The sequence below is a fragment of the Ochotona princeps genome, chromosome 7, assembly GCF_030435755.1.
Source record: "Ochotona princeps isolate mOchPri1 chromosome 7, mOchPri1.hap1, whole genome shotgun sequence".
Taxonomy (NCBI): Eukaryota; Metazoa; Chordata; class Mammalia; order Lagomorpha; family Ochotonidae; genus Ochotona; species Ochotona princeps.
In genome coordinates, this window is record NC_080838.1 from 33777173 (window position 1) to 33800811 (window position 23639).

A 23639-nucleotide genomic window follows, 5' to 3' on the forward strand; every position below is an offset into this window, starting at 1 on the left:
ACAAGCGGGCAGAATGATCGAATTTTGAAACCAGATAGCTCGCAAGGGTTGGGGTCGCCCGTTCCGGCTCATTCCAGAAGGCGCAGGTGCGTCCTGGGTACCCCAGACCAGCGTGGGGAGGGCAGTTGGCTTCCGTCTCTCGAACTGTCCCTCTGGCTTTCGCATCAGAGGGAAAGCAGCCGCCTAGCGCCGCGGGGTGTGTGTGAAGCGGAGAAGTGGAAACAGATACCACACCCTCCTCCCGTGGGCCCGCCCCGGGCGCGCGGCGCGGCCCGAGAGGCAGCAGCCGGCCGGCGCGACGGAGATGCGCCGCTGACGCCGGTGGTGGCCCCGCGCCCACGCAAGACGATGCTGCCGAGGGGCCTCTGGCCCCGGCTCCCACTGCTGCGGCCTCCGCCGACCCCCGGACCCCGAGGCCGACTCCGTCTGAGGCAGCAGCCGCCCCAGGTAAGAGCGCTGGCGTGGGGCCTTGGCTGGGTGCCCTGGGCGCGGGGGTGAGAGGGAAGCCCAGGCGGGTGCAAAGTTGGCGCGCGGCAACTTGAGCGGGACCGAGAGCCGGAGCCGTTCACTGCGTTAAACCGCCCGCAGGCACGCGCGGGCTTCTCGGAGGCCGGGGCGGGAGGTCACGCCGCGGAGGCCGGGTCCCGGAGCAGCGCGGCCGCGGGGAAGCGCCGAGGCGCCAGGGCGCGGAGGCTGGGAGTTCGCCCCCGTGGGGTCGGGGGTTGCGCCTGCACGGCGGCTCTGCCGGCTGCTGCCTCCCGCTGGCTGACGGGGTGCAGGGGCCGGGCGGGGGTGGCCAAGGAGACCACCGAGGCGGTGGGAGACGGTCCGGGCACGCGAGGGCGAGGTTTCCGCGCCGAGAAACTCCCTCGGGAAAGGGAGAAAGGAGGGCTTGCGAGAGACCCGAGAGCCAGTGAATCACCAGCCTGAGCCGGGCGCCAAGCAGCCAGCCAGCCGGCCGGCCGGGTTGAGGTCTAGGGAGGATGGCTGCTGCCTGGAGGAGAAAAGTGAGGAGGGGATAGAGAACCCGCTGGGACAGCGGGAGGCGGGCTGTGGGGAACCGAGGTAGGGGTGCAGGCTGCGGGGCGCCGGCCTCTTTGTAGGGGGGAAAAAAAAAAAGCCCGCCGCGTGGGTGTGGCTGGCTGGGGAGGGCGTGGTTCAGACTTGGAGTTTGTCACACCCACACACCGCCTTGGCTAAGTTTCACATTGTTAAAGGGAAAAGTATTTATTAACATCTTTGAATTGTGCAGTGTAAAAGGGGGGGCAAAAAAAGAGCGTTGTGATTCTCTGGTGGCTTCACTTCCTATTTCTTTCTGGGGCGGGGCAGGGAGTGTCTGCGCTGTTTGGTTTTTCTCTTTTCCTCCAGTGTCAGGACCTCAGAGTTTGGAGTGATGCAGGGACTATTTCCATCTGCTGAGGAAGGCCATTTTGTTACCGCTACCTGAGAAGGAGGGGAGGGCAAACGCTTTAAGATGTAAAATGGTGAACCTGCTGGAGTCAGAAGGGAAGATGGCTTTTTTGGACTTTAATAAATTGTACTTTTATTATAATGTTGCAGTTCACAAAGCTATATCTAACAATTCAGTTACCACACACCATTGGAACACAGATATTGGATTGCTTTCTGTTAAATCCCTGTTTAACCATCTTGAACGGCTTGGGTATGGACCCCGGGACTGATTGTCTTCAAGAATGAACTTCAGAGAGAGAAGGCTAAGATGTGCATGTGGCACATCACAGTGCCTGGCTTGGTTCTTGGCTCGGCCTCCTGCTTCCTGCCGGTGAAGATGGCAGTATTGGATGGCCCAGGTGACTGGGCTCCTGGTCCCCCATGTGGGAGACCTGGACCTCCCTCCCTCGTGGCTTAGGCCTAACCCCAGTCTCACCCCATCTCTCTCTCTCTGCTGCTACAGTAACTCACATTTAAGCATGGTCTACTCCAAGCCCCTTTCTTCATAGTTGCTATGCCAGTGCTATGTAAGAAGGCTTGCCTGCTGGTACAGGAATGTAGAGGCGATGTTAGTAGATGTAAAACAATGCAATCAGTATGAAACTTGACGGTTTAAGATTTGATTATTGTTTATAGTTCCTTTTCTTTACTCTTGAGGAACACTGGTTTTTTTCCTACTTGCTACTTGTTGAATTTTTTACCTAAAGGAAGAGTTAAGCTTGTGATTATGAAATAAACTGAAAATATATCATTGGAAAAATAGACAAAATAAGAGGAAGGAGAAGAGAGGGAGTACTGACAGGGGGCGGACGGGTGGGGGAGGGAGTATTGTTATGGTCCCAAATCCGAATATATGAAATTCATTCACCTTCTGAAAGTAACATAATCTGGAAAAGATCCCAAAGTGATCAGGGTGCATTTTATGTCTTAATAGGGAAAGCAGTGTATACTTTGCCTTTAGGTAATCGTCTTAAGAAACCTCACCCTTGTGTTTCTAACTTGGAAATGTTTGGCTGAAGTCCACTGTGCTAGAAAGACAGTATGTAGAACTCCAGATGTGGAACTGCTTGCATTCTTCCACCTCTCATGAGGGACCCTCCCTTCTCCTGCCTCCCCCCAATCAATCAGTCAATCAATCAATCAATCAATCAATCTCTCTCTCACACACACACACGTACATCTGTGTATTTGCTTAACTTGAACTTTGAAAGCTTACCATAAAGGAACCGACAGAAGCATGCAGTCCCTTGGGTGTTTTACTCAGGCCTCTGGAAACCACGTTCTGCACATGAAATTAGCCAGGTTAGGGACGTTGTTCAAGCTCTCACTGTTGGGTTGAGCAGGCTTCTGGATAGGAAATGCCTGGTGGCTAAAGACAAGTGTTATTTTTCTGTATTGTTGCTGTTGTTACATTCAGACTCCTAGAGCCTATGAGAGCAACAAGAAAAAAAAAAAAACAAAATCCTGAGGCTTGGACCTGACAGCTCAGGAACTCTTAAGCTTGCAAGAACTTGTCGTTAGTAGTGTCTCAAATAAGCTTTCCCAGTTGTAATTGGCTCTTTGTGAAATTATGAGTGTGTCTTGATGAGGAGCCTGTAATAACTGAAAAATGCCCGGTTCTCATCCTTCATGTGGTAGGTGGATAATTGCCTGACAGTGTTCCATGGTGGAGTGGTAAGGGGAGAAGAAACCTGAGTTTGTTGACATGGATTTGTTTAGTGTAGCAGAATTGTGTTTTAAAGCACAGTTCCATCTGAACCGTCTGTGAGCTGGCGTATATCGCATTATCCTCAGCTGTGGTGTGGCCTGATAGCCCTGGTGGCGCCTGGTGACTGTCTGCTCTCAAGCTCTCAGAGTGAGAGGTTGTCAAGGCGATCTGCAGCTCCCGCAGGTGCTTGTGTGTCAGGACACAGCGTGGAGCTGCGACTGTGCTGCTTGGTGAATTCCATCCAAACTGAAAACCCTTATCCAATTACACCTTTCTAAAATGTGGGTTTTCTGTGACTCTGGTTGAGAAACAGTATGCAGTATCTGAGTCTCCACGTCAGCTTCTTTCCATGTTTGAAGATCAAGCGTGCTTTGCAGAGGAGCTTCAGGATAGAGTGTACTTTTAACTCCCGAAAGCAAACCATGTGTGGTTGCTTTAATCTCATCAGGGGACGTCAGTTCAGGAATCATTGTTTTCATCTTTGGGACTTAATATCATTCTTGTTTGATGCTTTTCTCCGATTCTTCCTCTTGTCCATGCGGCCGTTTTGTCATGCTGGTTTGAGAACTCCTGGGAGCCATTGCTTGTGGAGGGAGATTGTATTTATAATGTAAGGAAGATGGATGCTTTGCTCTCAGAGAGATTCAAGACCAGTTTGTCTCTTGTTACCACCTTCCCAGCACTTCAGTATCAGTGCCTTTTTAAATTTTTAGGCTTTTACTTTTTATTTGGTGCAAGTAAAGAAGTTTTTGTGCTGATTTATAGTAAATGCTGAGCTGGAAGGTCAACTATCATGGTAGGTAAATAGTTGTTGAATGAGGTATCTGTGAAGCTAAGATAACAAGCCTGAAAATTGGTTCGTGTAGCATCTGTTCTATAAAGTGAGCTTGGGTTGAAGAGCAGACGTGAGCAGCTGATTGACGTCAGGCAATTGGGACTTCTGAGTGCCTGCACCAATTAGCTTTGTGAATTTAGCCAAGTCATTCAGACTGGGTCTGGTTTTGTCCGCTTTACAAAATGAAGAGATTTGTATAATCGGTCTTTTCTTTTGTATTATTGTTTTCCATGATATGGTTTTGTAGGTATAGGAAATACGCTATCCACCTCCTCTTTCTCCCTTCTCATTCTCTCCTCCAACCCACTGTTTTCCCCTATATCATTACAGTAGTATATTCATCAGCTACAGTCACAAGTCAAACATTCTGTTATTTAAATGTATCATTGTAGGTATAGGTAATGGTAGAAAAATCTAGTGTCATAAAATTAAGGCATATTTAAGTTTCTTTGGAAGTCTTCCTTTGATTCTGGAGTAGAGATGCATACTGCAATGTATTTTCATTTCCCAGTATGCTAGTCTCCATTACAGAACTCATCTATGAGAGTATTTGTATATATATCTATATTTCTGTTGATCTTGTATTTTGCATGAAGGTCGACTATTATTAGAATAAATGAGGTTTTTCCTTTTAGGATTTCGCTGAGCATAATGATCTCCAGTTGGGACTACTTTGTTGCAAATAGGATTTCATTTTTTTCAATGGTTGAATAATATTCCATGGGGTAGTTGCTCCACAGTCTCTTTATCCATTTCTCTTTTGATAGGTATCTGGTAGTTTCCAGGTATTTGCTATTGTGGATTGTGTTTTGCTATGAATATAGGGATACAGCTTGACTTCTCTGAAGTAGGTTTCATTTCCTTTAGATTTATTCCTAGCAGTGGGGTAGCTGGGTCTTACAGTAGATCCATTTTCAGTTGTCTCTGCACTCTCCTACTGACTTCAGTAGTGGCTGCACTGGCCTACGCTCTTACCAACAATGGTGTAGGACACCTTTCTCCCCACATCCACACAAACAGGTGTTGGGGTTCTGAATGTTGGCCAGTGTCACTGGAGTCGGATGGAATCAAATGTAATTTTTATTTATATTTCCTTGACAGCTAGGGAACCCGAGCATTTTTTCATGTGTTGATTAGCCATTAAATTTGTTCTTTCGAAAAATGTCTGCTCATTTCCTTTGCCCATTTCTTCAGAGTTGTTTGTTTTGCTATTACGGAGTTTCTGAAGTTCTTTGTAAATCTTCAGTATTAGTTTCCTGTCTCTTACATAGCTTGCAGTTTTTTTTCTCCCATTCTGTTGGTTGCTTCTTCACTTTGTTGATCATTTTCTTTACTGTACAGAAACTTCTTAGTTCGATGTAATCTCATTTGTTTATTTTGGCTTTGATTGCCTGTACTTTTTGTGGCTTTTCTAGGAAGTTGTCTTTTTTTTTTTACAAACACCTACATCTTGTATTGTGCTTCCTATGTCTTCCTCTAATAGTTGGATGGTCTCTGGGTGCAGGTTTAGGTTCTTGATCCATTTAGAGCCAATTTTTATATAAGGTAAGAGGTCGGGGTCTTGCTTCTTACTTTGCAGACTGCTATCCAGTTGTTCCAACAGCATTTGTTGAGGAGACTAAACTTTTTTCCTGATTTGTTTTCAGTTCTCTTGCTGAAGATCAGTTGGATGTACACGTGTCAGCTCCTTTCTGGGATTTCTATTCTGTTCCATTGATCGTCTCTGTTTCTGTACCAGTACCAGACTGTTTTGGTTACCACTGCTCTATGTTCTGAAGTCTAGCATTGAGATTCCTCCAGTTTGATTTTTATTCTTCAGGATAGCTTTGGCTGTTCGTTCTCTTGTGTTTCCAGCTGAATTTTTGTAACTTTTTTTTGTCTGAGAAGAATGTTGTGACCACACTGAATCTATATATTACTTTCAGTAATATGGACATTTTGATGACATCTCTGTTTTTAAATGTCATCTTCTGTTTCTTTTTAAAATATCTTTGTTATTTTTCTTTTTTTTTTTAAAAGATTTATTCATTTTATTACAGACAGATATACAGAGAGGAGGAGAGACAGAGAGGAAGATCTTCCGTCCGATGATTCACTCCCCAAGTGAGCCGCAACGGGTCGATGCGCGCCGATCCGATGCCGGGAACCTGGAACCTCTCCCGGGTCTCCCACGTGGGTGCAGTGTCCCAATGCATTGGGCCGTCCTCGACTGCTTTCCCAGGCCACAAGCAGGGAGCTGGATGGGAAGTGGAGCTGCTGGGACTAGAACCTGCACCCATATGGGATCCCGGGGCTTCCAAGGCGAGGACTTTAGCCGCTAGGCCACGCCGCCAGGCCCGTCTTTGTTATTTTTCATCAGAGGTTTTCCACATCTTTGATTAGATTTATTTGAAGATATTTAAGATTCTCCACAATTCTAAAGGAACTCTACTTATAAGTTCTTTCTCAGCTTTGGAGTTTGTGTACTGGGACCATTGATTTTTGCTCATTGATTTTGTATCCTGCTACCCTGCCAAACTCTCATGAGTTCCAATAGTTTCTTGGTTGAGTCTTTTGGTTCTCTGTGTAGAGAATCCCGTTGTCGGCAAACAGAGGTGATTTAAATTCCTCGTTTCCAATTTGAATTCCATTATTTTTTAAATTGTTTAATAGCCTTTGCTAGGACTTCCAAAACTATGTTGAAAAGCAGTGTTATTAAGTAGACATACTTGTTTAGTTCCAGATCTTGGTTAAAAAGCTTCCAGTTTTTCCCCATTCAGTATGATGCTGGCATTGGGTTTTTCATGGATTGTGTTATAGAATGTTCCTTCCATGCCTATCTTGCTTAAGTTTTTTTAGCATGCATTTTTATCAAATGCCTTCTCTGCATCTATTAAGATGATCATATGGTTTTTATTCTTCATTTTGTTGATGTGGTATATCATATTTGTTGATTTATATATCTTAAATTATCACTGCATACCAGGCATAAATCTTGCCTGTCTGGGTGAATGATCTGTTTGATGTATTGTTGAATTTTGTTGGCTAGGATTTTCTTAGGATTTTTGCGTCTGTGTTCATCAGTGATATCAGTGTATAGTTCTCTTTTTCTGTAGTGTCTCTATTTGGCTTTGATGTTAAGGTGATGGCGTCATAAAGAGAGTTTGGACCCGGCAGGGTAACCTAGAGGCTAAAGTCTTTGCCTTACCTTGCCTGTCTGGGGATCCCATGTGGGCACCAGTTCTAATCCCAGCAGTCCTGCTTCCCATCCAACTCCCTGCTTGTGGCCTGGGAAAGCAGTCGAGGACAGCCCAAAAACCTTGGGACCCTGCACCTGTATGGGAGATCTGGATGAAGCTCCTCAGCTTCTGGCTTCAGATCGGCTCAGCTCCGGCCATTGTGGCTGCTTTGGGAGTGAATCAATGGATGGATCTTCCTCTCTGTCTCTCCTCCTCTCTGTATATCTGACTTTGCAATTAAAACAAATAAATCTTTTTAAAAAAGAGTTTAGAAAGATTGCCTTCCATTTTAACATTTTTAAATTTTGAATTTTTTATTACAATTCCATAGGGTCTTGGATTTCCCTCCCCCTCCCCCAAATTCCCACCGCTCATCTGATTTTTCCCCATACTATTACAATAGTTAAGTCCTTCATAAGCAGTTATAAGTCTGTCAGTCTGTTACTAAAGTGTATTGCTTTGAATAGCTTGTGAAGGATTGGGATATGTTTTTCCTGAAACATTTGGTAGAATTTAGCAGTGAAGCCTTCTGGTCTGTGCTTTTCTTGACTTGGAGGGATTGAATTACTGATTCAGTCTCTTGGTTATATGGCTGTTTATATTATTTACCTCTTGATTCAATTTTGATAAATTATGGATCTAGTAATCTATCTTTCTTCTAGGTCTTCCAATTTGGTGCTTATATTAGTTCCTGATTATTCTATGTATGTCTGAGGTATCTTGCTACATTTCCTTTATCACCTCTGATTCTATTGGTTTGTTGCATCTTCTTCCTTTTTTTGATCAGTTGGGCTAGTGGGAAATTTATTTTGTTGATTTTCTCAAAGAACCTGTTGCTTGATTCATTGATCTTAGGTTTTGTTCTTTTGTTCTATGTTGTTTATTTCCTCCTTTTCTTTTTTGTTTTGTTATTCCTTTTTTCTGTTAATCTTGGGCTTGTTTTTGCTGTTGTTTTTCTACCTCCTTCAGATGTATGGTTAGCCCGTTTACTGGGTGCCTTTCTAGTTTCTTGACTTACACACAGATTGCAATGAACTTTCCTCTTAGCACTGCCTTACTGTGTCCCATAAATTTGACAGACTGTATTGATGCATTGATTCATTTCAAGTAGTTTTTAAAATTTTCTTCTTGATTTCTTGTATAATCCATTGTTCATTTAACAGCATGTTGTTCGGTCTCCAAGTATTTACATATCTCTTGGATATTTTGACTTGTTAGTCTCCAGCTTCACTCCATGATGGTTTGAGAAGATATACTGTATGATTTTAAGTTTTAAAAATTTGCTGAGGAACCCAGTGTGATAGCTTAGTGCTTAAGTTCCTTGCCTTGCATGTGTTGGAATCCTGCATGGGTGCCAGTTTGTATTCTGGCTGCTCCACTTTCCTTCCAGCTTTCTACTGTAGCCTGGGAAAGCAGTAGAGGATGACCCAAGCACCCTGCACCTGTGTGGGAGAGCTGGAAGAAACTCCTGGCTCTTGGCTTGGCTCAGCTCTGGCCATTTCGGCCAGCCACTTGGGGAGTGAACCAGGAGATGAAAGAGCTTTCTCTCTGTATTTATGGCCTATAATATGATCAGTCTTGGAGAAGTTTCTGTGTACTGATTTAAAAAAAGAGTGTAAGAAAAAGTGTCTTCCTCTATGATGGACTATGTCAACCAGTGGATTCTTCAAAGACCTCATAGTGCTTGGAGTGGCAAGATTGGCAGTGAGTCATAACTGGTGAACTATCAAAACCACTTGAGGAAGAACCTCGGAGCATGCCCTACACCCAGGACCTGGGGAGGGTGGGAAATTGGGTGGGCCTTCTCTCTTAATACCCCCCTTTTAACATGAAGGAAACAATATGGAAATAATAGTCTTACCCACTTCCCTATAGCCCTTGAACCTTTTCACCCTAATTAACTATGTAAAGATTGTCAAAAATATAATAAAATATTTTAAAAAAGTGTCTTCTATGTCTGTAGGATGAAAGGTTCTGTTGATATCAATTAATCCCATTTGTTCTTTTGTCTGGGTGAGCTCTGTTGTTTCCATGCTTAATTTCTGTCTCATTGATCTGTCCAGTGAGGTTAGTCGGATGGCAAGGTCCCCAATATTATTGTATGGAGTCTTTTTCTCCATTTAAATTAATTAAAATTTGTTTCACATAGCTAGGTGCCCTGGCATTTGGTGCATGCACATTTATTATCATGGTTTCTCTGTGCTGAATGGAACCCTTAGATCATTATCCCTTAGATCCCTTCATCTGCTTTATGCTTTCCACGTCAAAGTCTGTATTAAATTATACAAGAATGGCTAACCAGTTTGTTTCTCTTTTCCAGTAGCCTAGAATATCCTTTTCCATCCTTTTACTTTCAATTTCCACATATCTTTGTTGAGATGCATCTTCTGGAAGCAATAGAGATGGGTCCTGTTTCTAATCCAGTCTGCTAATCTGTCTTTTGATTGCAGAATTTAAGCCAATTACATTCAGAGCTAACACAGACACGTAGTGATTTTTGTCCTGTCATTTTAGCATTGGATTTCTTATTGCTTGATTTAGGTTCCTTTTTTAAATTGAGATGTTCTCTATGTTTACCTTTGGATTTGGTAGGTGTTATTCTTTGTCAGTAGATGATCTTTCAGCAACATTTGTAGTTCAGGTCTGGTAAAGGTAAAGTCTCAATTTTTGTTTGTGTTTGAAAATGAGATAAAATACTTCCAAAGCAGAGGAAACTTTACTGGGTATGCTATTCTGGGCTGACAATTTTTTTTTCTTTTGGCATCCTGAATATGTTACTTCATTCTTCCCTGTATGATTTCCTCTGAGAGGTCAACTTTGAATCTGAATGGGGTTCCTCTATTAGCTTATTGACTTTTTTTTCATGTGCATATGTATCTTTCCTTTATGTTCAACCAAAGACAGCTTGATTATAATGTGTCCTGGCTAGGATTGGTTCTGGTCAAATCTATCTGGGATTTTTGTCCCTCTGTGCCCAAGTTCTGTGTGCTTGGTTCCCCATACCTTTCTCCATGTTAGGGATGTTTTCACTTCTTGTTTCCCTGAATACATCTTTGAACGCAGCTTTTCTTTCTTCACGCTCAGGAATACCAATAATCCCAATGTTTGGCCCTTTGGTGTCACTTCTTGGCTGCTTTTTTTTTTTTTTTTTAAGATTTTATTTTTATTACAAAGTCAGATATACAGAGAGGAGGAGAGACAGAGAGGAAGATCTTCCATCCAATGATTCACTCCCCAAGTGAGCCGCAACGGGCCGATGCGCACCGAACCGAAGCCGGGAACCAGGAACCTCTTGCGGGTCTCCCTCGTGGGTGCAGTGTCCCAAATCCTTGGGCCGTCCTCAACTGCCTTCCCAGGCCACAAGCAGGGAGCTGGATGGGAAGTGGAGCTGCCGGGATTAGAACCGGCGCCCATATGGGATCCCGGGGCGTTCAAGGCGAGGACTTTAGCCGCTAGTCCACGCCGCTGGGCCCTTGGCTGCTTTTCTTAGCTTTACTCAGTTCCTCTTCCAGCTTTATGACTGATCATTTTCACATGTGGAGCCTTCCACTTGTGTAATCTTTTTTTGCTTCACTCATGCTATTACTGATGCTTTCCACTAAAATTTTAGTAGTCTTCATCTGCAATAATTGTTTGATTTTATTTCAGTGTTGCTATTTCCTCTGATATGTACCTTAAATGTGTTAAACTCCTGCATGTGCTTCTGATATTTTCATGATTTTTAAAATCATAAATCATCATGATTTTAAAAACTTCTTTGCCTAACAGTTCCTCGATGTCTTTGTCATTTAATTCTGAGATTGAAAGTCTTTTGCTCCTTTGCAGGAGAGGGTACATCGTTCAGTGTGCCTGTGCTGATTCTTTTGCCTTTGGCCACTGCAACTCATTAGTGGGTTCTTCTTCTCTGGCCAGTTTTGAAGCCGTGTTGTCCACAGGTCTACGGTTTGACACTGTGATCCTGTTCAGTGTCTGGTTCTCCATTGGTGTCACTTGCACCACTCTCTGCAAGTGAGTTCAAGTCCCAGGCTCCTGTTCTATTGCTTCTACCACAACCTCCGCTGCTGGAGCACCCAGGTCTCCACTCTCCTCCCCTTGTGATCCCATGTTGGAGCTGCACTATTTTCTGCTAGGCCTTTTTACCAGCGCTACACTATACTGAAGGCTCGCAAATTCCCTGACACAACTTTGTCCTCTACATGAGTTGACCATGGCTAGCTCAGGCCTGTGGCTGGGCATGTCGGTTGCTGGGCAATATCCTGGACATTGCTTGGAGCAGCACAGAACAGTGGCTGATGCCCAACAAACTGCCCCATTCAGGTGATGTCTAATTGGTCTTAAAATTCAGTCCATCTCTACACTAGCTACTTTATTTTACCAGGGGATATAAATAAGCACTTGAACAAAGTATTGGCCATGTCAGGGTGGTTGTTTTAATAATTGAAAAGCTTTTATGAGCTTTTGTGGTCATTTCAGTGATATTTTCACTTAGTGGTTGCAATACTGTTTTTTCTTACAAAAAAAAATTAAGTTATTTGAGATTAGCATGTCAGAATAAATTCTCTACACTTTGTACTGTCAGTAACAGTGTTTTCATTTGTGAAATGTGCCAGTGTTGCAGTGGAGCAGGTAAAGCCTGGCCCAGCATCCCTTACAGACTTGGCTGCTGCTCCTCTGAGCTAGCTCCCAGCTAATGGCCCAGTGGGAGGATGCCACCCATGTGGGAGACCTGGATGAGACACTGTGGTTGCTGGCTTTAGCCTGGCTCAGCATAGGTCGTTGTGGCCATCTCAGGAGTAACCGGCATATGGAAGATCTTCTCTCTTTCTGAAACTATTTCAAAATTAGTAAATATTTTTAAAGAAGACTATCTAGCATTAGAATTGTAAAATGATTATGTAGTAGACAAACCTACAGACTACAGAATCAATGTGTAATAAACATTTTCTCAGACAGCTTCCAGAAGACTGTCAATCTTTTTTAAAGACTGATATGAAAGGAAGAGTTGCAGAGAAAGGAAGACAGAAGGAAGAAAGAGAATGAGAGAGAAAGAGCAGTCTTCATCTGCTGGTTCTCTCCCCAAAAGTCCCCAGTGTCTATAATGGCTGGAGCTGAGCCAATACAAAGCCAGGATCCAGGAGTTTTCTCCAGTTCTCCCACATAAATGCAGCAGCCCAAGGACTTGGGCCATCTTGCTCTGCTTTTCCAGCCCCATTCACAGGAAGCTGACTGAGAAGTGGAGCAGTTGGGACATAATCCTGTTTCCATATGGGATGCTGGCACCTTAGGCAGAAGCTTAGCTTACTATGCCAGGGCCATGGCATCTTAAGCAGGGCGCTCTACACCTGTGCTAGGATAGTTTTCTATTTTGGTGGCTCCTTGGGGATATTTAGATATCTAACTAAGGTTCTCAGTATTTGTTAAAAGTGATGATGCAATCTGTACATGGAGCAAAGTGCACGGAACACAATTTCTCTAAATAGATTGAAGGGCAAGAAATAGGAAACTGAAAGAGAGCTAAGAAACTGGCCTAGAGCTGAAATTTCTTCAGCCTGTAAACAGAATCAGGAATTTGTTAGAAAATACTGAAGGCAACAGGTTCCCTAAGTTGCTTTGTGGTAGACTTAGGGAAGCGAAGTCTTGGAGGCTGCCCCATAGTTCTCTGCAAGGGACATGCAATATTGACTGTTTTGAGTAGATTGTTTTCTTCAGTTTTGTTTTTTCTCTTTTCTTTCTCTTTTTTCTTAAGCTGCTGTAGGCTTTGGTGGTAATCCTGTTGTATTCAACAGCAGTATATAACATTTTAAGCAAAGCAGCAAGTGAGAAATGAACTGAGCCTGGCTGGAGGAAGAAAGTATCATTCTTTTTGACAAATCCTTGTTTCTCTAGCTGTGTGTGTATATACAGCTCTCTTTCATTAAACATTTTAATTTATCTTCAGTGTATGAATTTGGCTAATGTGCTGACTGGGGTATTTGAAGAGGGAGCTGGAAAGACTGACAGTTATGTGACCATAAACCTGGAAAAAAAAAGTTTTAGCAAATGTTTTGCAGACATAACAGCACAGCACTGGCTCTGCCATCTATTGCTGGAAGATATTTTTTTGGTGAAATGTTATAGCATAATGACTCATTCCTGTAATTCTTTTTTGTTACTGTTAGTGTGTAATCAAACAATTTTCACTTTTCAAGGAAAGGTACAGATACTCTCTTATGGGCTTGTTGTTTTGGAAGCCAAGGCGAGAGAGCCTTGGACATAAGCTGTGCTTGATCTGGAAGCACGCTCTGGCCTCATCCCTCTGTCTTTGCTTTCCACTCCAAGGTCTTGCCTCGCGCACAGACCAGTGTATCTGCACTAGCACTGCTTGTGCCTTGTCTTTGCCCTCATGCTTCCCCACTGGTATTACTGGTTCCCCAGCAGCTTTTCCCTCTTCCTTTACCCTCCATTTTCACATTATCAAAAAGCTCTGCTCCACCCCAGTTTTGCTGGGTCGCTGCAGATTTAATTACAGGTGGAATTAATTACACACTTTTTGCCTGCCCCCAGCACTTAAATCGTTTGACCATGTGTTATAGTTGTGCTCGTGTGATCCTCTGTGCTCTTACCCTCCCCCACCCTCATCCCACCAGAGGGTCTTAGAACTACTGCTTCCTCTATCTGATCACCCCTGTCCTGACATAGTAGGTGCATAATAAATGCTTGTTGGATAGAGAAATGAAAGGGTGGTAAAGAATGAATTATTCTAGTCATTTAATAGAATGGCCTCTTCAGGTCTTCTCAGTTTTCTCTGCTTTTATTAAGTTTTAAAATATTCATTTGAAAAGCAAAGTTATAGAATGATGGAAAGGTTGATATTTTCAATTTGCTGATTTATCCCCCAGATATCTGCAACATTTGGGGCTAGGCCAGGCAGACCATTCCTGGTCTCCTGCTTTGGTGTCAGGGGCCCAGGTACCTAGTCCATCTTCAGCTGCCTTCCCAGGCACCTTAGTGGGGAGTTGGTTTGGAAGTGCAGTGGATAGAGCTTGGGCCAGCACTCTAATTGGCCATGGAAAATTGCAGTTTAAGTCAGTGTGCCACAATGCTTCCCTCTCGCCCTCCACACACTTAATTTAGAAACAGGAAAACCTGGAGATTCTCAGACAGATTTTGGGGTTTCAAATCTTGAATAATTGAAGATTTTTTTTAAAAATCAACCGGAATACTTGATACATATTTTCTGTTATAAGCACACAGAATGTTAATGAGGTTCCAGCTGTTACCACACCCTCTGCCACCAGCTCCAAGACGTATGTCTGCCTTGAGTCCTGTGAATATTTTTTTTTTTAAAGATTTTATTCATTTTATTACAGTCAGATATACACAGAGGAGGAGAGACAGAGAGGAAGATCTTCCGTCCGATGTTTCACTCCCCAAGTGAGCCGCAACGGGCCGGTGCGCGCCGAACCGATGCCGGGAACCAGGAACCTCTTCCAGGTCTCCCACGCGGGTGCAGGGTCCCAATGCATTGGGCCGTCCTCAACTGCTTTCCCAGGCCACAAGCAGGGAGCTGGATGGGAAGTGGAGCTTCTGGGACTAGAACCGGCGCCCATATGGGATCGCGGGGCGTTCAAGGCGAGGACTTTAGCCTCTAGGCCACGCCACTGGGCCCAAGTCCTGTGAATATTTTAGCTGAAAGTTTGGCATTATTTTCCCCACTCCGCTGAGGTTGGTTTGCTGTGGCTTGTACATAGTGTTTCATGTGCTTGGTCTTGTTCAGGTGACTTGCACATTGGAATTACTCGTTTTCCCTCACCACTAGCATGGAGCTTGCCTTTTCCTTCAGCTCTGAGATGGAGGTGTTAGTTCTCTTGTCCTTCTCTCTCCTCTTCCCCTTCTTCCTGCCCCTTGTGTCTCTCCCTTTCTTTGTAACTGTGGCTTTCACTAAACTTTTTTTTTTTAGTTATTTATTTGAAAGGAAGAATGACAGGGAATTGTTGAGAGAGCAAGATTTTCTGTCTACTGGTTCACTCCCTGTATGCCTGCAGCAGCCAGGGTTGGGTCAGATTGAAGCAAAGAATCCAGAACTCCATTTGGGTGTCCCGTGTCGGTGGCAGGAAATACTAAGGTCATCATCTGCTTCCTCTTAGAGTCTACCTGGGCAGGAAGTGCAATCAGAAGTGGAGCCAGCCTGGATCACAGGCATCTGGTATGGGAGACAGGTATCTCAAGTGGCAGCATAGCTCCCTGGGACACAATGCTGGCCTCTCACCACCTTCTTTGTGTTGTTAAACTTGACAGCAATCTTCAAATAGCAGGTTAGGTCTACAACTGATACATTGTGGATAGGTTCATGGAAGGTCATGGGGGTAAGCTTTTCATTCAATTCAGGAATGACTGTGTCCATGGCCTTGATAGTGCCACTAGATGCAGGGGCCATATTCTAGGCAGCCCCATGTCCATCATGTCACAGTTTCCCAGAAGGGCTCGCTTTCCTGATGGTGGTGATGACATGGGCTCTGGTTATGAGTTTCTATGATGCCAAAGCAGTGCTGGATGGTGTTGGTCAGGGTGATTCACCAGCTGGGGGTGTAGGAGGCTTTGCTGAAGATCTTGACGGAACTGTTGTTTGTAATGCTTCACACCCATCACGTACATGGCGGCATCAGCTAGAGGGGCAGAAAGGGTGGCCCTGTTGGCTTCATCTAAGTGTACCCAAGAATTCTCTATAGTAGTGAAGGCAGCGGTAGATAGCCTGGAAAATGGAGATGGGTTTCCCATTATTGAGAGACTAGTCTGGGCCAGATTCATTGAACTTGCCATGATGGCATCATGCTGGAAATTTTAGTCCATGTAGTTGAGGTAAATGAAGGGGTCATTGATGGTGTCTTTGCTAGACCTAAAAGCAGCCCTGATGACACGTGCCTGAAACACCGAACCCATTTACTCCTTCCTTCACCATCAGGTATCAGGGACTTGGCTGGCACTGCATGAGAAAGTGTGGTCATCTTTCAAACAAGGAGCAATGTGTCGGAGAGCAAACACTGTATACCATGTGACCTGTTGCTTTTGTCCTAACTACTCAATTCTGCCATTGTTACAGGAAAGCACCTATAAACAGTACCTCAACAAATAGACATTATTGTGCTTCATTCCATTTTATTTTTCAAAATAGCAGTAGATCTGATTTGACCCAAAAGCCATGGCTTGCTGTTAACTCCCATTCTGCTGACTTTATGCTAAGATTTTTTTTTCTGTAGTAGTAGAGATGGTATGCTAGACAAATTTGGCTCTAACAAATTTTTCTTTTGTGGTGAGGACATTGAAACAGATCAGTCATGAAGTTGTGGTTCCTAGAGCTGTAATCAGAAGAACTGGTACAATCAAAAGACAAGAGGAATATTGTGAGCTGTGTAGAGATCTCGGAAGTTCCCTGTGCTTGGGCCCCCCCGCCTTTTTGCATCTAAATGGAGCCATGTGATACAGTGATATAGTCAATGAAATGGCCAAAAGAATGAGTCCCAGTGACATGCGTTACTCCTAAGCCTAGTTCATAATACCTCACACAACTTAAACAAAACAAAAGCTATATTCTTTACTCTGCAAATTAAGCATGGAAAAAAAAAAAAACAAGAGAAACAAGTCGGCGTAGGTCTCTGAGTGACTCTGTGGGGCAGAGGCTTGACCTATAAATCTCATCACAGAATGATCTCCTGAGACAGAAGAAAAACTGCCTTATTTTTTTTGTAAGATTTGTTTATTTTTTATTGGAATGGCGGATATATAGAGAGGAGGATAGACAGAGAGGAAGATCTTCCATCTAATGATTCACTCCCCAGGCAGCTGCAACAGCTGGAGCTGAGCGGATCTGAAGTCAGGAGCCAGGAGCTTCTTCTGGGTCTCCCGCATGAGTGCAAGGTCCCAAGGCTTTGGGTCATCCTCGAGTGCTTTCCCAAGCCACAAGCTGGGAGTTGGATGGGAAGTGGGGCTGATGGGATTAGAACCGGCGTCCACTAAGGATCCTGGCGTGTTCAAGGCAAGGACTTTAGCCTCTATGCTATCGCACCAAGCCCAAACTGCCTTAGGCTTTAAGAATACAATTTGGGGGGGTAGTGTGACTATTTAATGGTTAAATCCTCACTTTGCAAGCACCAGGATCCCATATGAGCTCCATTTGTGTCCCAGATGCTCCACTTCTCATCCAGAGCCCTGCTTGTGGCCTGGGAAGGCAGCAGAAGAGGATGGCTCAAAGCCTTGAGACTTTGCACCCGCATGGGAGAACTGGAAGAAACTCCTGGCTCCTGGCTTCGATGTACTCAGCTCTGGCCATTGCAGCCAGCCATTTGAGTGAACCAGTGGACAGACGGCCTTTCTGTCTCTATTTCTCTTTTCTCTCTCCCCTTTCTCCCACTCTCCCTCTCCTCTTCTTCTCCCTCCCCCTTTTTCCTCTTAGTAAGTTTTCCTTTCTAATAAAAAAATAAATCTTTTAAAAAAAAATGGGTGAGGGATGTGGTCACAGCCAGGAAAATACACATTCCATCTGGAGCTTGATGTCTGTGGAAGATCATGGTGCATATTTAGCTGTATTTCCCACAGTTCCCCCTTGCCAGAAATTGGGTAATGTTTTGTGGTGGTGGTGGGGGAGAAGGGTGGTGAATTTCCAAGGGTTTTCTGAGCCTTGCTTAGAAGTGTTCCTCAGTGTTACGGGGAAGCCTGTTTTTTTTTCCCCCCGAAAAGCCGAGAAAGGAGAAAGGAGAATTCCAGCATTTTGAATTTGAACTAGACCAGGGACATTGACATCTTGCTGGGTTCATTACAACTTGCCCCCCGGGCTGTAACTTAACAGAAAAGGGTGTAGCCTGTGTACATGCTGGACTAAGGGAGGAAATGTGTTCTAATGACTCACTAAGAGTTTGAAGCCAAAAGTCAAGTTTATGCAATGACACATGACAAGGAAAAAAAAAAGCTGAGAAAAGATGCTGACAATATGATTTTTAAAGCAAGGACTTTCTTTAGAGGAACTCTTGTAATAGATACATGAAGAATAGGTAAAAGTTATAAAAGTATCATGCATATATAATTTATGAATTTAGTGGAATTTTACAGGCTAGCTTGTGGTAAATGTGGGAATATTTTAAGAAAACTAGATGTTGGATATGATGATTGAAAGATATTAACTTAAAATCTGTCTCATTTTTTTAGTCTGGTGAGAAAGAAAGGAAAGGAAAAGATACTTGATTCTAAGATAGTGCCATGTGAAAGAACCTGTCATTTGTATTACTGATGAGTGAAGAAATTACTGCCAGGATTGGGCCATTTAGATAAGCAAGTTCAGCTCAGTTTTAAGGAACTAGGGCTGGCACTGTGGGCAGAGTGGGTGAAGTCTTTGCCTTTGACACTGGCATTCACATAGGTGCTAGTTCATATCCCAGCTGCTCCACTACCAATCCAGCTTACTGCTAATAATAGCCTGGAAAAAGTGGAGGATGGCTGGCGTGTTTGGATTCCTGTCACTAATGTGGGAGACCGGGATGGCTGCCACTGGTCCAAGTCCTGCTTAGTGTGGCTATCTCTGGAGTGAACCAGCAGCTGCAAGATCTCTGTTTATCTCCCTCTTTCTGTAACTCTTTCAAATCAATCAATCAATCTTTTTTTTTAAAAGATTTTATTATTATTGGAAAGCTGGATATACAGAGAGGAGGTGAGACAGAGAGGAAGATCTTCCACCCGATGTTTCACTCCCCAAGTGAGCCGCAACGGGCCGGTGTGCCGATCCGAAGCCGGGAACCAGGAACCTCTTCCGGGTCTCCCACGTGGGTGCAGTGTCCCAAAGCTTTGGGCCGTCCTCGACTGCTTTCCCAGGCCACAAGCAGGGAGCTGGGTGGGAAGTGGAGCTGCTGGGATTAGAACCGGCGCCCATATGGGATCCTGGGGCTTTCAAGGCGAGGACTTTAGCCACTAGGCCATGCCGCCGGGCTCAAATCAATCAATCTTAAAACACACACACACATACACATAGCTGAAGAAACTGTATTCATTTTGACTGTTAACCAAGGCTGCTTGCTGAAGTATAGGGCTTCTATATTACTGGAGAAAGCCAGGCAAGGGTGAGGGAAGCTTTGGAGAGGCTGCTAGTGTTAGAGTCCGGGTCAGAGCTCCCCCCGGACGTTAGGGTGCGAGCTAGTCAACCCCCAGAAAATGACAAAGAGCCTCACTGGTAAGGCAAAAAGCAAACAGTTTATTGTGCCAGCATGCTGGGGTCAGGTCGTACTTGGGGCACACAGGCCAGCCAAGCAGATTGGACCCCGACCTAACATAAGGCTGGAGATTATATATGCTGTTTTGGCTGTAACATATATCAAAGTCAACTCAAAAGTAACAAATTTAGACTTATGTGGCTTCCGGGTGCAAGCAGTCTATTCCGTTCTCAGGCTCATTATTTACTTATTGTTTATGCTCCCACACTTATTATTTACGGCTCATCCCATCCTGGCACCCTTATCTTCATGGCTCCTCCAGTCCCTGGGACCAGGGAACTGCATCCCTGCCTTCCTGCACCCAGGTTAGTTGATAGACAAGGTTACAAAGAAACAAGGGAGACAGACTTATTGCTAAAATGGAGCTTTCCCACAGTTCAGGTGCCTCCTGACCTAGCGAAATAGTAGTGGCTTTTCACCCCAAAGGACCTAATATCACCTAACGCTAATATTTTTAACATTTTAACATACTAACATTATACCAACATTCTTAACACTAGAAGTGCAGGAGCCAGCTTCTGGGGAGCTTGTATTCCAGCGGTAGGAGCCAGTATGAAGTGCTGCATAGGAAATCAGAAAGCAAAGTCTCTTTGCTCATCCAGAGTCTTTGCCGATCCTATACTGACAAAACTGTGGTGCAGCGAAGGAAAAGCATGTTCCGAAGACCTCCTATACATTTTCTCTGAGCAATCACGAAGGGTGAACTTAGAGTAGACAGGTGATACAGGAAGAGTGTGGCAACACCTGTGAAGCAGTTGAGGGTGGCAACAGCATCCGCACGTGTGGCCAAGGTGGGAGGGGAGAGAGAGGCTGCCACGCTCAGAGCTGGCGACGGGCTGCACATCATGAACACAGGGCTACAGCCTAGAACCGAAGTCAGGCAGGTAGCACGTGGCTGGGCAGAAACCCAGACTTCAGCATGAAGATGGACTGCAAAAGACAGGAGTGGGAGCATTGCAAAGGCAGCAGGAAGTTAGACTGAGGGGTAGATGACTGAGAAACTGAGATGTTGGGCTGATTGTGGGGGGTGAAGGAGGTTGTTACCCCGGATCAAAACAGCAAATGAAGAGAGGTGATTTTGACCTTTACAGTTTGTTTCCTTTCTGCTGTTCTCTGAGGTCCCTTAGTTAGCAGGCTTTGATTTCATCACAAAGTCAGAAATTACTAAAGATTGAGTGCAGATACTTGGCTGGAAGTTGGTCAGCTGCTGCTGTTACACTGCTGTACCCTCATCTCATCACCTGCTTCTCCGCCTAAGGAAAAGGTTCGAGTTCCTTATGATTTAACCTTTTATGTTTACGAAATTAGGATATTTGCATTAATATTGTTTGCTATATACTCTTGCCCGGAAACAACGCAAGTGTGTTCTGCTAACAGGCTACTATTCCTCTTCACATATGAAATTCACCTTACAAATGAATTTGCCAGGATTCATTATAAAGTGACATTGTGTTGCCATTTAATCCATGAGGTGTGAATTTGTGCCAGTGACGCAGTGTTCAAATCAACAGTTGTTATTTCTGCAGTTATGTGAAAACAACAGACTAACCTTTCTTGGAGATGGCATTACCTGAAATATGCCCTTAGATGGAATTAGAATGAATGTTGCAAGAGTGCGAGAGGTCACACTGGACCTAAGTGTAGGATGTTTGGAGGAATCTCTGTTTCCCAAGCTTCCTGCTACACTCCAGGAGCAACTGTGCCCAGTGGCAACAGTCAGGGGTTTTTAAGCTCTCCGATTGAAAGCCATGAAGTACAAACCTAACGCAGCGCAACAGGAGGCAGGAGGGGCCGGGTGCACGGAAACCCTAGAGTACTTTCCGCGCTGTCAGTTGTTGTGGATGTTGCAGAAGGCAGGATGGGCAGGGTGCATTTTTCACGCCCTCAGTTAATTTGAATGATGTGAGAGGAGGCAGGAAGGGCGGTGTGTGGAAACTCCGTTTCCATGCTCTGTCCGCTGTCAACAATAAATCATTTATAAAATTTAAAAGTGAAGTTATTTATTTGAAAGGCACAGTCACACACACAGATTGATTTTCATCTTCCACCTTCTGGTTCACTCCCAAAACCTCAGATGCCTTTAATAGCCAGGCTGGGGCCAGGTTGAAACCAAGAGCCAGAAACTGCATCTGGTTTTCTTCTGTGAGTAGCAGAAACCCATGTGTTCTCCCATGTAAGTTGTGGAAAAACAAGAGCTTGGGCTATCATCTACTATTCCCCAGAGCATAAGCAGGAAGCTGCAACAGAAGTGGAGTAGCCAGGACTTGAGGCAGGCATTCTGATAACATGGGGGTGTTCTAAGCAGTGGCTTAATCAATTGCATTACAACACTTGTCCATAGATGAAAAATCATACTATTTTTAGTTATCTCACTTGCTTAACACTAATAGACATCAGAAAAACATGTTTTGTGGTTGTATCAGTGGCCATTAAAATTATTAATGCAATGCTGTAGCATGAATAGTTAATGCTATATTTTAGTATATGAGCTATTGATTTATTTATTTGAAAGTTACATGGGACTGGTGTTGTGGCCTAGTCGGCTAAGCCTCCACCTGCAGTGATAGCATCCCATATGGGTACTGATATGTGTCCTGGTTGCTCCACTTCCAGTCCAGCTTCCTACTAATGGCCTAGAAAAACAGCAGAGGATGGCCTAAGGCCTTGCGACTTTACTCATGGGGGAGACCTGGAAGAGGCTCCTGACTCCTAAAAGGCCCAGTGCTAACCATTGCGGATATTTGGGAAGTAAAGCCGAGTGGAAGATCTGCCTTTCTGTTACTCTGTGTAACTCTTTCAAGTAAAATAAATAAATCTTTTAAAAAAGAAAAAGTCAGGGGCCTGGTGCAGTAGCATAATGGCTAAAATCTTTGCCTTGCATGCACCAGGATCCCATTTGGGCATTGGTTCTTATCCCAGCGGCCCCGCTTCCCATCCAGCTCCCTGCTTGTGGCCTGGGAAAGCAGTCTAGGAAGGTCCAAAATCTTGGGACACTGCACCCACATGGGAGATCCAGAAGAGACTCAGGCTCCTGGCTTGGGATCGGTTTAGCTCCAGCCATGCGGCCACATGGTGAGTGAATCATCAGATGGAAGATCTTCTCTCTGTTTCTCCTCTTCTATGTATATCTGGCTTTCCAGTAAAAATAAAAACAAATCTTAAAAAAGTCACAGTCACAGAGAGGGAGAGAGGCAGATATATATTCCATCTGCCCTCTTACTCCCCAGCTGATCAGAGGAATGGGGTGGAGCCAGGAGCTCCTTCCAGGTCTCCCTGTGGAGGACAGGGTTCCAAGGACTTGGGTCTGCCTTTCCAGGTCATTAGGAAGGAGCTGGATGGAAGTGGAACAGCTGGGACTTGAACTGGCACTTGTATGGGATGCCAGCATTGCAATTAGCAGCTCTACCTGCCATGTTATTATGCCAACCCCGAGCTCTTGATTTTGAAACTTAAGAAAACAAACTTGTGACCTGCGCTAGTCACTTTGCTGGAGACATGCTCAGCCATTTCACGGTTCAGCAAAATTGGCCGTCTTGTGCAAGGCAACCTTTGTTCAGCTGACCCCCTGACCTGAGAAGCTACAGTTGGGCCTGTGGTTCCTAGCTCCACTGACTGCACTTCAGAAAGAAAAGCAGAGCTGTACGGGACCTGTGCGGGGGCGACCATTTAGTGCCATATGGAGCAGGAAGCGCTGGAAGTCATGTTAGGATGCGAACGCTGGATGATACTGGATTTGGATCCCAAGGTCTTCCTGGCCTCAGTATGCACTCCAGTCCTTGATTCTAGACCATTCCTCAGATTTACTTGAATTTGGTTCTTTAGATCTACAAGACATGGCTGTATGTTCTGAGTAAATTTCCGTTCTTGTGCAAGCTAAGTCAGTTCGGTATTTGTTCCTTTTATCCAGATAATAAACACACATGAGGCAATCCTTCCGACTTAGAAGAAAACACTAAGATGCCAGCAGAGAAATAGGCAAAGGATATGTATGTTTTCTCAGCAAAGAAAATGCAGATTAAAAAAAAAATGGTCAGCCTTATTGGCAGTCAAAGAAATGCAAGAACAATAGTACAAAGAGATAAAATTCCTCTAGCGCCCTAGGGTTTGTTGTTGTTGTTTTGTATTTTGCCTGCCAGATCAGCAAAGAGGAGGATATTACTGAAAGCCTAATGCACTGTTCATATGGAAGTGCT

General features: G+C 44.4%; 1 protein-coding gene across 1 annotated transcript in view; it reads left to right on the forward strand.

Annotated features, from left to right (window-relative positions):
- Positions 1-23639, forward strand: part of MCUB (mitochondrial calcium uniporter dominant negative subunit beta) — a 78626-nt gene continuing 54987 nt past the window's right edge. The window contains exon 1 of the mRNA XM_058666924.1: positions 1-447. Coding sequence (XP_058522907.1) covers positions 349-447 — 99 coding nt within the window. The 5' untranslated portion in view covers positions 1-348. The remainder of the gene's footprint in view (positions 448-23639) is intronic.